Here is a 16,554-nt window from a genome sequence, read left to right as displayed (position 1 = left end):
TCTCACAACTGCGTCACATTTGAGCCGTTTTGGAAAGAGAATCCAAACTACGGCGGTCTCGTGTGGCTGCGATTTCCTGTTCGTTTTTGAGCTTTTAAGAGCTTGTAATCACCTTTCCACATATTTTGCACCTACAACACAACAGAATAAGACATGGTGAATCTTTTCATATCAAATAACTGTAATGTGAATTTTGTTGCAAGTCAACCTTTAAGGTTACCACTTGTTGCTAGTTCTAACTAGTGATACCATAAAGTTATAATGGGTGATGTTAATGTGACACAACGCACTAACACAAAATTTACATGCATGTTTGCTAGACATGTTCAAATGAAACTTGAGGTAGCTAAGGTGAGGAATAGAGGTGAACACTACTGGTTACCTGCCGCACAAAACAGATGCATTACTCACCCTATCAGACCAGGAAACTGATGTGACCTTGTCAGTTTCTACCGACAGGTCGCATAACCTGATGACTTGACTATCGCTAGCGCTCCAGAGGTATACACACGAGCCAAGGCCTACACTCAGCACATTCTGAGAAGACCAGTCGACCAGATTGAGGTAGAAGTCATCTTGGAGCTCCGGTGCATCCAGCACCTTAAATGGAACTCTTGATATCTTCCGCTGTGCCTATAGTATACCAAGAGACTGGTACAATGCTGTACATATCAATCGTATAATAGTACATATGCCAGCACAATTACAGCCATATAACTTATGTTCCCAAATAGCCTAAAACATTGGTACGTCGTTAATCTGCATTCATATCTATATACTCGTAAATCTCGGATTGTCTAGCCATCTCACTTGATACCATTGCACTGCAGAAATAAAATAGGCGATAATATAAATGCTTCATGAGATTGCTATGCGCTGAGCTCGGACTCGTGACATTCAGCTTAAGATATCGAGACTCTACCGACTGCACTAATCTTACGGACTTTTAGTTTTGAAGAATACTCTTATAAGAACGGGTTCTGCAACATTAAAAAATTCTCAGATGATGGAAGAGTTACATGAGCAGACCGCCAGAGTTCCATGCGTGACCTACAGCTTATTTTATGTGAAAAGGCAGGGCAACTCCAAGCAACGCCAGGCTCAATCAAACATCTTTGAACTTTCGTTTTTGGTATAGATGCACCATGAGCTATTGGATTAGAAACTGAAAAATGCTCATTCTATAGGAAATTACTAGTTAATTAAGACTAGGCTCTCACAGTCTTGTATTCTTTCAAACAGTTAAACCATAACTGTCACGAACAACTTTTATCGTATTTACTAGGTAAATCAGACACGTTAATTCCGATTTTGTACTCAAAATAAAGATTAGTCCACTAACCTTCAAAGTCATTTAGGCTTTTTTAAAGCGTTTCAATATTCGTTTCGAAAACAACACAATCGGCATTACAAGCTCCGCCCATAAATATGTGACGAAACCTAGCCTTTTCAGGAACAGAAGTTAGGAATGTTTAGTCCGATTTAGAATAATAGAGATGGGTGTCTTAAAACCAATTATTATCTAAATCCAGCCTGTAAAATAATTTAAGTTTTTTATGAAAGGTATATAAACTATTTAAAATTGCTCGTAGCTTGTTACATGACGTTTAAATGGGCTGGACGCTGAGAAAAATGAGCTCAAAAAGCGCGGTTTTATCACAAGCTAGCGTTGTTATCGCGCTTTTTTAAATATGCAATGTTAAATAGCTCATCTACCTTTCAGAAAAAACTGATATTATTTTTAAGGCTGAATTTAGATATTAATGGATTTTAAAACACCCATCTCTATTATTCTAAATCGGTCTAAACATCCCTACGTAACTGCTGTACCTAAAAAGCTAGGTTACGTCATGTATTTATGGGCGGAGCTTGTTATGCCGATCGTGTTGTTTTCGAGACCGATATTAAAACGCTGTAAAAAAGCCTTCATTACTCTGAAAGTTAGTGGACTAATCTTTATTTTGATTACAAAATTGGAATCAGCGTGTCTGATTTACCTAGTTAATACGATAAAAGTTGTTCGTGACAGTTATGGTTTAAATACAGAGAAAAACAGGAAACAGAAAAGCAAAAGGTTTGCACAGATAAAAACATGAGTATTATAGGGAGTTGCCCCTCCTTTGAATATTTGATTAACATGAGGAAACAACTTTAAACTGTGTGCATGATATGATTTCCATAAAAACTACATTAACAATACATTCGCATGCATTGAAGACAATTGCCTTCCGAGGTTTTCAAAGATTGTTGTCATAAAAGCAATATGTGTTGAAGACAAAAAAGATGCGAAGAAATGCGGAGCTTGCTGCTAGTAACTTATATATACAGTCAAACTTGGATAACTCAAACGTCACGGGACCAAGTAAAAGTGTTCGAGTTATCAAAGCGTTTAACTTATCAGAGCACTGTCACAAGTTCATGTATTTATCAGTAGATACATATACATATACAAACTATATATATATATATATATATATCTACTATATAAACGGCAATCGTTGTCTGTCTATCTGTCTGTCCGCTTTATAGAGTACCATACTTTTCCGACTATTAGCCGCTACTTTTTTCTGATGGTTTGTGAGCCATGCGGCTTATATAAAGGCGCGGCTATTCGGTGGTTTTTTCTTTCACCGCTAGGGCGAATTAACGGGAATATCCGGTTAGTACACGCCTCTATTATAATACGTAACCTACTATTCATCGTAGGATGGACGATAAATACTGATATGCTAATAATATGAGTTGTCTTCTCGATATATCGAGTTACCGATAACTCCCAAATGTGAGCAGTATAAATAGATTATATGGCGGTCTTTTCTTTTTCGATTCGATCGTACGAAGCAAACTTAATTAATATGAGTAAGTAGTAAAGTTAAATTAGTAGTAAATATTAGTAGTGAATTAAATAAAATTTACTACTCTTTAAATAAATTAATTAGTAAAATAATTACATCTAATTAATATTTACTGCCAACGTGTACCGGGAAGGTCATGTGAGCATTTGTTTCTTGCAACCACTGGAAAAACGTTGTTTTGCAATAATCTACTATATAAACGGCAATCGTTGTCTGTGTATCTGTGTGATTGATTGATTGTCCGCCTTATAGAGCGGTCTTTTCTTTTATCGTCGTACGAATTTCGGTCGTACGAAGCGAACTGAATTAATATGTGTAGTAACGGTAAATAAATTATAGAGCGGTCTTTCTTTTTCCATTCGGTCAAACGAAGCCAACCGAATTAATATGAGTACTAATTATCGTAATTTCGTAATATCGTAATTTCGTAATATGGACTATTAGCCGCTACTTTTCTCTGACGATTTGAGCCAAGTGGCTTATATAAAGGTGTGGCGATTCTGTTGTTTTTCTTTCACCGCTCGAGCGCATTAACCGAAATCCCCGGTTAGCATGCTTTTTAAACGGCAAATCTTCTGCCGTGTTAAAAAGCACCTTTCCTGAGTTCTGCAGCCTATACAAAGGTGTCTATACAGCTATACAAATGTACTATTCATTAAATAAAATAAATTAACGAGTAGTTATTTACATGCAATTAATATTTACTGCCAACGTGTACCGAGAAGGTCACGTAAACGTTTGTTTCTTGGAGCCACTGGAAAAACCCATTTCTTACCTACTAAATTTCCACATCAAAAATGTAAGTGTTTCTTATACGATGTTGTATTGTCTATGAATTGCCACATCTCCACTACTTAATAACGTTGGATTTGCCGCTGTTCGTGATAGTGGGTCATGTTCATTTCCTTCAGCAGCCGAGTTACTAATTTTTTTCCAGCTACGAGTAGGCCTACTGTAACTTACTATTACAGAACTTTCACGAGTACTCCGAGGGTTGCGATACGCTATTGTGAAAAAAAGAGAGCAGCTGCTATCGACTTACTGTCACCCTGCATCAGCCATGACCAGCTATACGTCGCCTGCTCAAAAGTAGGCACACGCCGAAAACTGTTTCTTCATACGCCCGACAAAAAAACCAAAAATGTTGTCTATTCGCATGTGTTGCGTTGAACTAAGGGAGAGAGAGAGGGAGAGAGAGCGAGGAGGAGAGGGGGGAAGAGAGGGAGAGAGAGGGGGAGAGGGAAGGGGAGAGAGAGGGAGAGCGAGGAGGAGAGGGGGGGGGGGGGGGGAGAGAGAGGGAGAGAAAGAGGGAGAGAGAGGGGGAAAAGGGAAGGAGAGAGAGAGGGAGAGAAGAAGAGAGAGAGGGCGAGGAGGAGAGGGGGGGGAGAGAGAGAGGGAGAGAGAGAAAGAGGGAGAGAGAGAGGGGAGAAAGGGAGAGAGAGAGGGGAGAGACGGAGAGAGGGGAAAGAGGGAGAGATGGAGAGAGGGAGATGTAACTGCATATTTGGAGTTGTTTTACAGTATGAAAGCCAACTCTCAATAAACCTTATGCTGCACGTGAATCTGTTACTGTAGGCGGGTAATGCAGCTAGTATATATATATATAGATATCAAAAGCATAAATTGCTTGTTGCAAGTTAAATGGCCTCTCATGTGAAATTGAAAAATTTTTCATCAGAAAGTACATTTTTCTATCACTTGAGATTTGTTTGTTGTTTTAGGTGATGTGACTTCCAGGACGTTTTCAGATTAAAATTGGCAAAACTTGATCGCAGTTAAAACGCTCAGAAAAAGTGAGCTTTTTCTCTTCTGAGCGTTTTAACCAAGATCAATTGTGAGCTTCAAATCAAAGTGAGCTTCTTTCTCTTCTGAGCGTTTTAACCAAGATCAATTTTGCCGATTTTACTCTAAGTTCATCCGAAGGTTTCCACGCTTTCTTTTGTTTTCGATGGGCCATTGCAAAGTGGATGTTTGGTAAAATTTGACCTTTTGCAAACCTTTAGGAAAGTCGTTAACGAAAATATTTTGCTGATGGTGGTAATAATGACGCCTGAAAACTACTAAAAGTTGATGTTTATCTCTATGGCTTAAAATAAAGTGATATTTTAAAGTGAACAATCATATCGGTAGCAGTTGGGCAGGAAACTGTTCGAGGTAATGATACTAAATTCGAGTTATCTAAAGAAATTTATCATTGCGTGGGAACGAACAGAACAAATCCGTTCAAATTGACAATGTGTTCGAGCTATCTGTGGGCGAGTTATTCAAGTGTGACTGTATATAATGAAGCCAACTTAATGACCTAAACTATGGTCCTACTAGACAGATGAGACTGCTGACCTTTCGAGGTGAGCGAAGAAGCTTGTGGCTATTCTCCCCAACAGGTGAGAGAGAATAAGGTGATGAATCATCGGTGGCATTTTTGTTCTTCACACGATACTGCAAGGTAAATAGGTACTGGTAATAATCCAGAAAAAGCTGATAAATATATAGGAAAAGGGCAATGAGAGACACTGATCTTTTTAATGCAAAATACTTGGTAGAAACTTCTGATACCATAAAAAAGCTAAACTGATAATTAAATGGCTTCCAAGGACCAGTAACTCACTCTGCAACTTCATTAACTGATGTAAGTGCGAAAGAACTGACTCGAAACAAATCCTCAAACGTCTACTTTATAGAAATCTAGTGCATTCCGACTGATTCTTGACTAAGAGAGAAACAATTTTAACCATAACTGAATGATTGACAAAAGAATCTAAACACCCCTTTTTCTCCTTATTGAAGACATGCAAGAGATTATCTAGCTTAAAACCCCTGAAATTTCTTAAAGCAATTTCATGACTCTCATTTGCGAAGTAGGATATATTTCATAAAAACCTTACTACTGTTTTAAATGTAACGCGAACCATGCGTAGTCAAACCTTTAATGATGTCGAGTCAACAGAAGTTGAATAAACCGTCAAATTTAAATAAAGGTGAAGGATTATGATAACTTAGGTTATAATTTAACAAAGATCAAGCTTTGCAACGCAATTGGAATAGTGTTATCACTTTATTGATTCAAATGGGCTTTTCCAAATGTGACTATAGTTGCCCATGGAATTAATAGGCAAATTCAAATCTTAGCTAACGCCATGTTCGACATCAAAAAAGTTAATGATAGAAGAAATGGGCAATGCTAATAAAAAACACGAAAAGCAACAAGATCAAGAGAACTATCACAAAAACAGAAAATGCATGAGAGTAAGGGCACAACGAGAGTAAGGGTAGCAAGTTGTGAGACAGTAAGGAAATGGCAGAGTATTAAAAACCTGATATAGCTTGTTGTTTTCTCTTGCAATTAATACTTTCCTCCCTTTCGATGTGGGAGGGGTAGCGGTTGTTTCAGTAGCTACTTCTTCATTATGAGAGTGCTTCAGATCAACTATGTTCGCTCCAAGTAGCTCATTTTTTAGCAAGCACTGGTAAGCTAATGAGTCCAAACTACCTACAATGAGCAGGGCATGTGTGTCATACAAGCATAAAAACCTAGTCAACAGGAAAAATGAAAGCAATGAGTCTGCAAATTTCAACCAGTGTAATACCTATTTCATAAGGAAGACCATAACCAATAAAACAGGTTGAATGATTGATGTCAACGTATGAACTCAATACAAGGAAACTATGCAAACCTTCAGAACTTGAGACCTCCTTTGTAAGACGTGTTTGGGTAGAAGCAGCAGACCGAGAAGCTACTTCAGACTCCAAGTTTGGAGAGTCAAAGTTGATGTGCCATTTAGCACCACTTCGAGTAGGAATAAATCGGTCACCATACGTTAGCTTAGTAGGAGAGGCAATCGGACTGGAATTAGGAGGCTGCTTTACCGGCTAAAAGGAGGCATCAGCACATTCTACTTTCAAAGCAATAGTAAAACCCGTAGATCAACTAATAGTTGCCTTGAGAGGCCCCCAGCAAATTTTATTTCTGTAAGAAACCATATTACTGTATTGTGCTTACCGAAGCAGCGGGTGAACCTGTCAGCCGTCTTTCATATAATGGATCCATTACGCACTCATTCCGAAATGAAAGGCCAATTTCCAATTTTAGAAAATATCAGTTGGAAGTGTACTGCAAAAAAGCATTAGTAAAGACTCTGCTATGGTGTGATGAGACAGAATGAATATATGAAGAAATTTGAGTTGATGATCAAAAAGAACTACACAAGTCTATGAAATGATGGCGTCAAAGACAAGCCTAAAAAAATGTTAAAACCGTCGATAGTCATTAGAACTCATAAAATAATAGACAAGCAAATAAGTTCAGTTCAAAAAATGTAACAACCTTCTCAATAATAACATGAAAGATGTTGTAATAACCATAAATAATCCTTCTGAGAATTTTTTGAAAATGACCTACAGGTAATCCTTACTTAATAGTGGACTCATTTAACGATGACTAAACATGTTTGACAGCGTGCTGAAAATTGTCAAACAAATGCATAAAGATGATGAACCGAGAAAATTTTTTTTAATGCCATTGAAATAACCAAGAATGTATAGATGTTACACATGCGCTCTAACCATGACATTGCTTATCGTATGATATTGAAGTAGGCCCTCACTTAAGCCTATACGAAACCAGGTGTTACGCCAACATCTGAAGTAGTCAAAACCTTATAAAGGACATCTACATTACAAACTAAAGCTAAATGAAAAAATATGCCAAAAAAGTAAGCACACGAAATAGCTAAAAATAATGCAACATTTACTGCATTGTACTCTATGGAAACCTAATACTCGTTTACTTGATCATGTACACAAAAAGCCAAATAAATAAAGTTAAAACTGAAATTTTGTTAAAATCTTTAATTTATTAAAGCTTAACTTACACTATTGAAGCGATGCAAATGAAAATAATAGCAACATAAAGCTGAGACATCAAGCTTCAATTTGATGTAATTTCTGTCTTTGTAGACCAACTCAGTCTAGAGATATAATAGTTTGAATGGGATCCTTTTCTGGATTGAACAGGTGCAGCGAAAGTGCGATTATGACGTGTATAAACACTGACTTGAAACGTGTAACGGTGCAACTTGCATGCAATAGCCGATATCAATAATGAGAGAGACAGGTTGCCATACAACTGCTGACATCATTCGAGATCTTATTTTTCTTCTGACCGTTTTAATCACGATAAAGCTTAGTTGATTTTATTCTTGAAACATCCTGGAGGTCAGATCCCCTCAAACATCAAAAACAATCCCAAATAATAGAAAAATACTGATACTTTCTGATAGAATCTACCAAAATGTTGTCTAAGTTGATCTTTATATAGCTAACAGAAAGTATAGACAGAGAAAATGTGAAGAAGTACAGTACAGTGTAAATAGCCTATATGTATGCAACAAAGACTTGAAAGGGGGGGATTGTTCAACGACGGAATTCCTCAACATACGGGTTTTCAGATTGTAACCTCATTGTTAAGCGAGAACTACCTGTATCTTAAATGCTGATATATTTTAACGGTATGAGGCTTATTCTATCACAAATCCAATAAACTAACACATCATTATTTAACTATCGCCTCTGTATAAAGAGGAGTACGTGGACTTGTTATGCATAGCATCAAAAACCCAAAAAAATTTTAAAGCTAAGAACTTGTGAACAATATTCTGTGATTGGACCAGCATAAATTAATGCCTTCCTGACACATACAGAAAGTATTCTACATAGATTAAATCGACAAGTTGATTATAAGAATTAATGAGTGTTTTTAAATGTACAAAATATATAGAAGGAAAAGTCAAGGTCAATGAGTATGTATCCCTAAACTGTCAGAAAAAGCTAAACGACCTAAAATTTTTGAGAAGGTAAACCACCGGATTAGACAGATAAGTTTGAACAACTGATACTACTACTTTTTTGATGAGCTTAGACAACATTGTTTCTAAGATCTCATAACTATCTGTTGTATTATTCTAAGTAAACCAAGTAAGCCAGATATTTGTGAATCGTTCTGTAAGGTTAACCGACAGCAAAAATGTTACGGCATTAGCAGCAGCAGATAATATTACAGATTGAGTTTTCAGTAACAATTTTGCGTAATTTCAATAAAATACCAGGCTTTATCAATTAAGTCATGAACATTGGTTGAAAAACTCATGATTGAAGCAGAACATGTGTTGTTTTAAACAGATGGCTTCAGAGCATAGCTGATATTGACAGCTTTTTTATTTGCATGAAAGAAAACTTTTTGCTAGCGCAGTCCTCAAGACATGCACAAGCTCATTGGCGTAATTTTATAACTACAGCTCAAAAGTTAATGTGGGACGAATAAATAGGCATATACTTCAGACATTTGCGAAATCTGCTTCGACCCTGTGTTAATATTATCTGATGTCAGATAACCAAAAGATGGAAATGGAATAGAATGACAGCCTACCGAATAGCTATTGTCCTTCATGCACCTATTGGCTAATTATAGGCAATGATATATGTATATATCATATCATATATCTGTTATGACAAAAAATGAGCTTCCTATATGAAAGCTTGGAACTTGCAACACACGTTTTTCATCTCCAAAAATGGTTTTTTGTTTTTCTAACATCAGAATCATTGCTAAAAAGTAAAATATCATGATGGTGTTGGTAGGAATACATGCAATTTTAAAATGCTGTCAGCTAACCTTTAAAGCCTTTCCAAAGCCATTACCTAAAGGAGTGTCAACACTATGTGGTTCATGGTACTTTTTAAAGACAAATGCCACTGAGAACCTTCCTTAGTGAAAATAATAAAGAATGTACAAGCCATTAACATCACCAAAAATTGGTCAAAGCGCAGCATTGACCAGTTAGATCAACAAAAGATTTTTATTTATACACTATGTGGACTTTGATTATTGGAATAGTTATAAATAAATTCGACAGAAAATCTCTACCTTCCGAATCTGTTAAAGGTTGACTTGCAACAAAATTCCCATTTCAGTTATTTGCTATCAAAAGATTCACCATGTTTTACTCTGTTGTGTTGTAGGTGCCAAATAAGTGGGAATGCGATTACAAGCTTTTAAAAGCTCAAAAACGAAAAGCCGCCTAGATTGGAACCTGTTTATTTATCTGACGTAGTCATTACAGTTTGATTATCGTCTTGTCACGTGATGTTCTCACGTGAATTGAAAGGCCAATAAAAAGCTCACTATAAAACATATCGTAGCACTAGTTTATGTCAAACACTTCGGGTTTTACCGAAGTCCCCGTATTAAATATAGATGCTCGCTACTTTACAGTTTTGTTTTGGCATTATTCAATCGTCAAGTCGTAATTTGATCACGTGACCCAATACTTCGCAAATAATTTTTGCGGCACTTTTCGATTATCACAGGTAACCAACAGGCTCGTCATGATTATCAGACAATGATATGTACTCTTTCGAGCTAAGGTTAAAAAGTTTAACGATTTTTTACGGTAAGTTATAAGATATCAGTGCTAAAAGTGGCAGCATTACAATGACGATAAAACAGACGCGTAAGAACAATAGACATGGTTTTATTGAATGCGTGAAGCATATTTGTGAAAATATTTTGATGAATAAGGCTGCATGAAAGTGTAAACAGAAACCACCTACCACAGCTACGTCATATTTGAGCCGTTTTGGAAAAAGAATACAAACTACGGCGGTCTCGTGTAGCTGCGATTAACTGTTCGTTTTTTTAACTTTTAGGAGCTTGTAATCACATTCCCACATATTTTGCACCTACAACACAACAGAGTAAGACATGATGAATTTTTTGATATCAAATAACTGTAATGTGAATTTTGTTGCAAGTCAACCTTTACGCTAAAGATTAGAATATTTGTAACCTGAGCGGTAATAGCTAATGATGCGTGTTGGTGTTTAACTCACTCGCAACCGACTAACTTTCATGCGATCTACTTTAAATACCAGTCATTTTTCATAAAAATGTTCCAATTTAACTTACTACAACAAGAAATCGAATTGAGATAAAGCTACCCATTCTATTTTCAAAATAACCAACCAAGTATAAAATTCAGAAAGAGACTTAATATTACTTACATGTAGACAGACGTGTGTTTCAAAAAAGGTAGTCTTAAAAAATTTCTGATTTTCAAAAACCTTAATTTGCTGAAACAAAGTTATAATGTCACAATAAAAATATAAGTAATTTAGCTAAAATTATTGTTTTGCTACATACAATACAAAGTTATAAATAATATTTTTATATATAACAGTTAGCCAAAAACGAAAAAATTATCAACTCTTATTTCAAACTCTTTTCCGACAGTATCATCCTTCAATCCAAAACATAGCAAATCTGCATGCCAATATATCTCAAATACACTGTCATAAACATGTTTCAATTAATAAAAAAATATGTTCAATAACTCTGTTCTTGATTTTTTAGACTCCATAGACAGCTCTAAGAATCAATATGATCCTAACAAAGGTGAATGATAACTTTAGTCTGCCTACCTAAAAAGTGCAATTTTATTTGAGCATAACAATTCAAATTGCCGAAATTAAGTTAATAAAAACGTTAAAAATATTGTTTTTGTTTGATTTATGCAGTCTTTCACTGTCTTACCACTTCTGAATCTGCACATTCACTTCTGGAGTTGAAAAAACTGATCGCTATTGATAACATTTCAAGTCGCCGTGTTGATTTCTGGTTTAGGTAGACATCGGTATGGGTTTAGTATTTTGGTTATAACTATTACCAAAGATATCATTGAGGCATATTTGTAAGTTTATTTGATTGCTAGAAATTTTTTTCATAACTAATCAAAATTTTTATTCTATAACTTAGAAATAACTGTACATGGAATGGGTAAACTTCCAAGGCAAGATAACTCGCGTTGGCAGCCTAGCTACAATCTAAATCCGCAAGTTAACTCGCGATGGTTGCGAATTAGTTGAGCCAAAACCGGTCAAAGTCAAAACGTCCTGGTGAAGCTTTGGGGAAATATTACAGTAGGTATTATTAGTGGTGTGTTTCCGCTAAATACTTTCAACAATGTTCTATAACAGTGGTTCCCAACCTGGGTTCCCCCCTTTAAAATGCCAAATTCCCCCTTAGGGGGAATTTGGCATTTTAAAGGGGGAATTTTAGTTTTTATAATTTCGCATTTTTTGAACACGCTTTTAAGCTTTAACAAAATCCTAGATGTGTGTTCTGTTCTCATTCCTCTTCTATTACATGTATATTCTGGCTAGGGTAGTAGACCAAGTACCTTTTACTTTACATTCATTGTAATACAGTCTGCATGTAGGTACTGTAAATGTAATAATCTTTGCCAACAATTTGGAAAAATTCCAATAAGCAAACTTAACCTTAATTAATGACCTTAGTAACTAAGGTCAAACTAAGGCTTAATTTGACATTGTGCTGCTCACAGCGCACATGTATTTGACACAAGGACATACTCACTTGTCAACTACTACATCACATGTCAAAGAAAAAAACTGTAAGATTCTTTGTACAAGTATAATTACATCTATGCTCACATTATTGTTTTCTATTATCACTCATGTTGTCTTACTTGCTTTTCTGCAAATAAGTCACATAATCATGTATCTATCATATTAGTAGATTAAATAAAAATATTAATACAGTCCAGATGATTATTATTGTACAAACAGATACTAGGTCGTTTATAATAATTTTTAGCCGCCGCTTTATTTTTACAACTACTAATTAGTGCAAGATGTCAAAGGCAAAGAAACGAACCTACACTGAGAGTTACTTAGATTATGGGTTTTCGTATCTTATGAAAAACGGTCGTCGGCCTCCGCAATGTGTGATATGCCTGAAAACTTTCTCAAATGACTTCATGAAACCCTTTCAGTTGAAGCAAAACTCGCAAAAAATTTACCCCACACTAGCTGAGAATGACCGGAATTACTTTTACTCCAAAGAGCGGCAAGTAAAGAGAAGTCGACTTGATGCAAGTGGAGATCTCTATGCTCATAGTAATGCACTAATTACAGCTTCATACGCTGTTTCCTACCGTATTGCTCAGTGTAAAGAGGCACATACAATAGGAGAGACCTTGATCAAGCCATGTATGCTAGACTGCGCATCAATAGTACTTTGAAAACTAACTGGGCAAAGATTTCAAGACATCCCACCATCCAACAACACTGTGAAGCGATGCATTGATGATATTGCAGCAAGTATTGAAGAGAAATTAGTTGCTAAGATTAAAGCATTCCTATTTTGAGCCATACAAATTGATGAGTCAACTGATGTTGCCAGTCTTTCCCAGCTACTGGTGGATGGTAGATATGTGCATGACACATCCATTGAAGAGAAGTTTCTGTTTTGTCAGCCCTTGCTTCAAACAACTTCACCAAGGGATGTGTTAAAAATAGTAGAAAATTTCCTTGAAAAGGCCAAGTTAGGTTGGGAGAAGTTAATAAGTGTATGCACTGATGGAGCACCTGCTATGTTAGGATGTAGATCAGGCTTTGTAAAACAGATCAAGCAGAAGAACCCTGATATAGAAGGAGTGCATTGCTTCATTCACTGTGAAGCATTGGCATCAAAAACTCTTCCACAAGCGTTGAAATTGAACTTGGATGTGAACATAACAGTTGTGAATTACATCAAAGCATCAGCACTAAATACCAGATTGTTTTCAGCACTGTGTTCTGAAAGTGATGTCGTGTTTACAACTTTGTTATTTCATACTGAAGTGAGGTGGTTGTCCAAGGGAAACATGTTAGGCAGGCTCTTTGAGCTACATATGTCCCAGGTTATGAAACTTCTTGAAAGTAAAGGCCAGCATGAACTTTTAGCAGCCATGAAAGCTGATAACTATGTATTTGAGACTGCATACCTGGTTGATACATTTGCCTAGCTAAACAAGTTGAACTTGAAGTTACAAGGGAGCAATCATCATTTCTTTGCCTTTCATGACAGCATTGATGCTTTCAAAGCAAAGCTGGTACTGTGGCATACACGAACCTGCACTGGGAACACTGTATCCTTTCCCACACTCACTGAATTATTGGAATATAAAAAACCTGCTCTTGGTAGTCTAGTGGCAACCATTACTGAACACCTGTTCGATTTCAACATAATTTGGATGCTACTTCCCTGAGCTACCTTCAGAAAATAAAAAGATGCTCAACATCACACGAAATCCATTTCAACGCACTGTTGAAGAAATTCTAGAGGAGCTACAATAGGAGTTTGTTGAGTTGGTTAACATTTCTTCACTGAAAGATGATCTCAGATCAATGTCTATTGACCAGTTTTGGCTCTCAGCGAGAAAAAATTCTCTACTCATTGCTAAAAAGGCAATAATGATTCTGATGCCATTTAGCTGCACGTAAAAATCCTTCAGCATTGATGAAAATCCTACGCGTAGTAGGATTTTCATCAATGCTGCACCTTAAAAATGAGAAAAGAAATCGACTTGACCTTGAGAGCGACTTGAGATGTGCATTATAAAAACAAAGCCTGATTTGTGAAAACTTGCAGAGGCATCAGCAGGAGCGGTCTCATTAGAACTCATAATCTCACCCCACACCCGTTGAGTGTACCGGAATAACAATAATGTTAGCGTGATTTATTACTATATATGCTACTCTCAGTTATTTAACAAATAAATATATGCATATGCGCTGCTGACCTACATATATGTACCTGTGTAGCCATTTCAGTGAATACAATATATAGTAGGCCTATAGGTTCACACTTCACTTTTTCCGGGGGGGGGGGGGATTTGTATTTGAAAATTTTGCAAAGGAGTAAAAGCAAAAAAAAGGTTGGGAACCACTGTTCTATAAGATGAAATGAGAAAACGGTGTTAGCGTCCATCTAGAGAAGTAAATAAACTATCTGGCTAGGAGTCCTACCGAAAAAAAACTGACTAGTGACAATCCAAAGTTATGGGAGAGGGTTGTGTAAAAAGAACAAGAAAGGAGGTAAAGATCAGAATTTTATCATTCAAACTTGAACTGAAAAATCTAAGAGAAAATACATGAAAAAATTTGAAGCAAGTCCGAGACTACTTACAAAGACATAAGAACACCAGCTGTAAAACACACTATTTTGATGCTCTCATAAAAATTGATATATATATATATATATAAATGTATATATATATACATATATATATATTTATATATATATATATAGGCTACATATATATACATACAGGCATGAGTTCAACTTTATCCATATAGATGAACTGTTTGCAAGTTATAAATGAGATGACAGTAAAAACCAAACCAAAAATTCTTTGGGGTATGATGATCGCAGAGGGCTTTGTTTAGAGCAAACAAAACATAATGTTGTACCATTGTAGAAAACATAAGAACACCAGCTGTAAAGCGCACTATTTTGATGCTCATAAAAATTGATATACATGCAGGTATGAGTCCAACTTCTTCTATGCGTATCAATCTTTTTGCAAATTTTAAATGAGATGACAGTAAACAAAAAAACAAAAAACTTTTGGGGTATGATGATCGCATATGGCTTTGTTTTGAGCGAAGAAAATGTAATGTTGTACCATTGTAGAAAAGTGGTGACATGGGTTGAGAAGTCAGGTCTCAATGATGAGTCAAAGCAAGCCCGAGTACAAGTCAGTAATGAAAGAACAAACAGATGATATATACATAAGCTGAATGAACACTTGGTGAGAAGTTTAAGATTGCAGATACTTGAGTTCAGTAGAGAGCAAAAATGGGAATAAGAAAACAGTGGAAAAATGCAGTGAACTGTGTAAGGGTAAAAAAATATAGGCCTAAGGAGTTAAACGATAAGATTCTCTGATTGAATGAAAGGAATGGCTTGTAAGAGCACTACAAAGCAAAAAATAGTGCGTGGAATAGATGCAATACAGTGACAGAAAACAGGTAGAAAAATGAATGTAGCATGTAAAATGATAAGGGAAAAGTTAACACTACACTTGAAAAATTAGTGAATGCCATACAGAAAACTTCACAAAAAACCCCAAAAAATGCATGTATTGAAAGCAGGGCTACAAAACTTATTATTTTCTGACATTAATCCAACTTGGGATATTGATAATCATGTGGAGCACTTCACAGGTGTCTGTAAATTAAAATGTGGGTGTTTTCTATATTTTAAAACAGTTTATATATCAGTTCACTCGAAATGATGCATTCTTTCCAGTGAGTTTACACCAAGTACACTAACCTAAAACACTGCATATCCTTAACCTTTATTAGATGTTCATTGGCTACTCTGTCCTCAGCCTAAATATATTATAAAGACGTGTTCTGTTTCTACCTTCTTTTGTTTCACTTACGATTAGGAATGCTAACTCTACATACCTGGTAGGTTCAATATGAAATAATTTGATGATGTATACTTGGCTACAAATGTGGCAAAGCATAATTTATTATGTGAACAGTGTACCGTTATCTTTATCTTACTCGGGTGATGATAATGTACAATCTCAGTTTGTTTAGTTATTGTTATACTGAACGAGTAGATTTATAACAATGGCTTTGCAGAAACTAAATAGTAGGTCATGGCATATTGAAAAGCGCTAGGTCACTCACGTATTAAAGCCAAATCTTACAAAACCAGCAGAGAGTTATCAAGATTGTAAAATTACGTTTTTGATGTATTGGGATGGCGTTTTTCCGGTTACTCAGACAATCGTAGTTATGATCGGAGAATTACATATGCGATAAAAAGAGAAGTTCCTTTATTATT

At 36.0% G+C, this 16,554-nt stretch overlaps 1 protein-coding gene across 2 annotated transcripts in view; it reads right to left on the bottom strand.

Moving 5' to 3' along the window:
* Window positions 1–16,502, bottom strand: part of LOC137407494 (fizzy-related protein homolog) — a 29,196-nt gene extending 12,694 nt beyond the window's left edge. Inside the window, exons 1-6 of one of the 2 annotated variants that reach the window (XM_068094077.1) lie at window positions 16,454–16,502; window positions 6,856–6,966; window positions 6,530–6,725; window positions 6,170–6,345; window positions 5,196–5,294; window positions 412–633 (exon numbers count right to left, since the gene is read on the bottom strand). In XM_068094077.1, coding sequence (XP_067950178.1) covers window positions 412–633; window positions 5,196–5,294; window positions 6,170–6,345; window positions 6,530–6,725; window positions 6,856–6,903 — 741 coding nt within the window. In that variant the 5' untranslated portion in view covers window positions 6,904–6,966; window positions 16,454–16,502. Of the gene's footprint in view, window positions 1–411; window positions 634–5,195; window positions 5,295–6,169; window positions 6,346–6,529; window positions 6,726–6,855; window positions 6,967–16,397 lie in introns of both variants that reach the window. The other variant, XM_068094076.1, reaches the window with a different exon arrangement.
* Between the last annotated feature and the right edge of the window lie 52 nt (window positions 16,503–16,554).

Source organism: Watersipora subatra, chromosome 1 (assembly GCF_963576615.1).
Source record: "Watersipora subatra chromosome 1, tzWatSuba1.1, whole genome shotgun sequence".
In the NCBI taxonomy this organism is placed as follows: Eukaryota; Metazoa; Bryozoa; class Gymnolaemata; order Cheilostomatida; family Watersiporidae; genus Watersipora; species Watersipora subatra.
The sequence above is the reverse complement of the archived record's forward strand: the minus strand, read 5'-3'. Positions and strand labels throughout refer to the sequence as shown.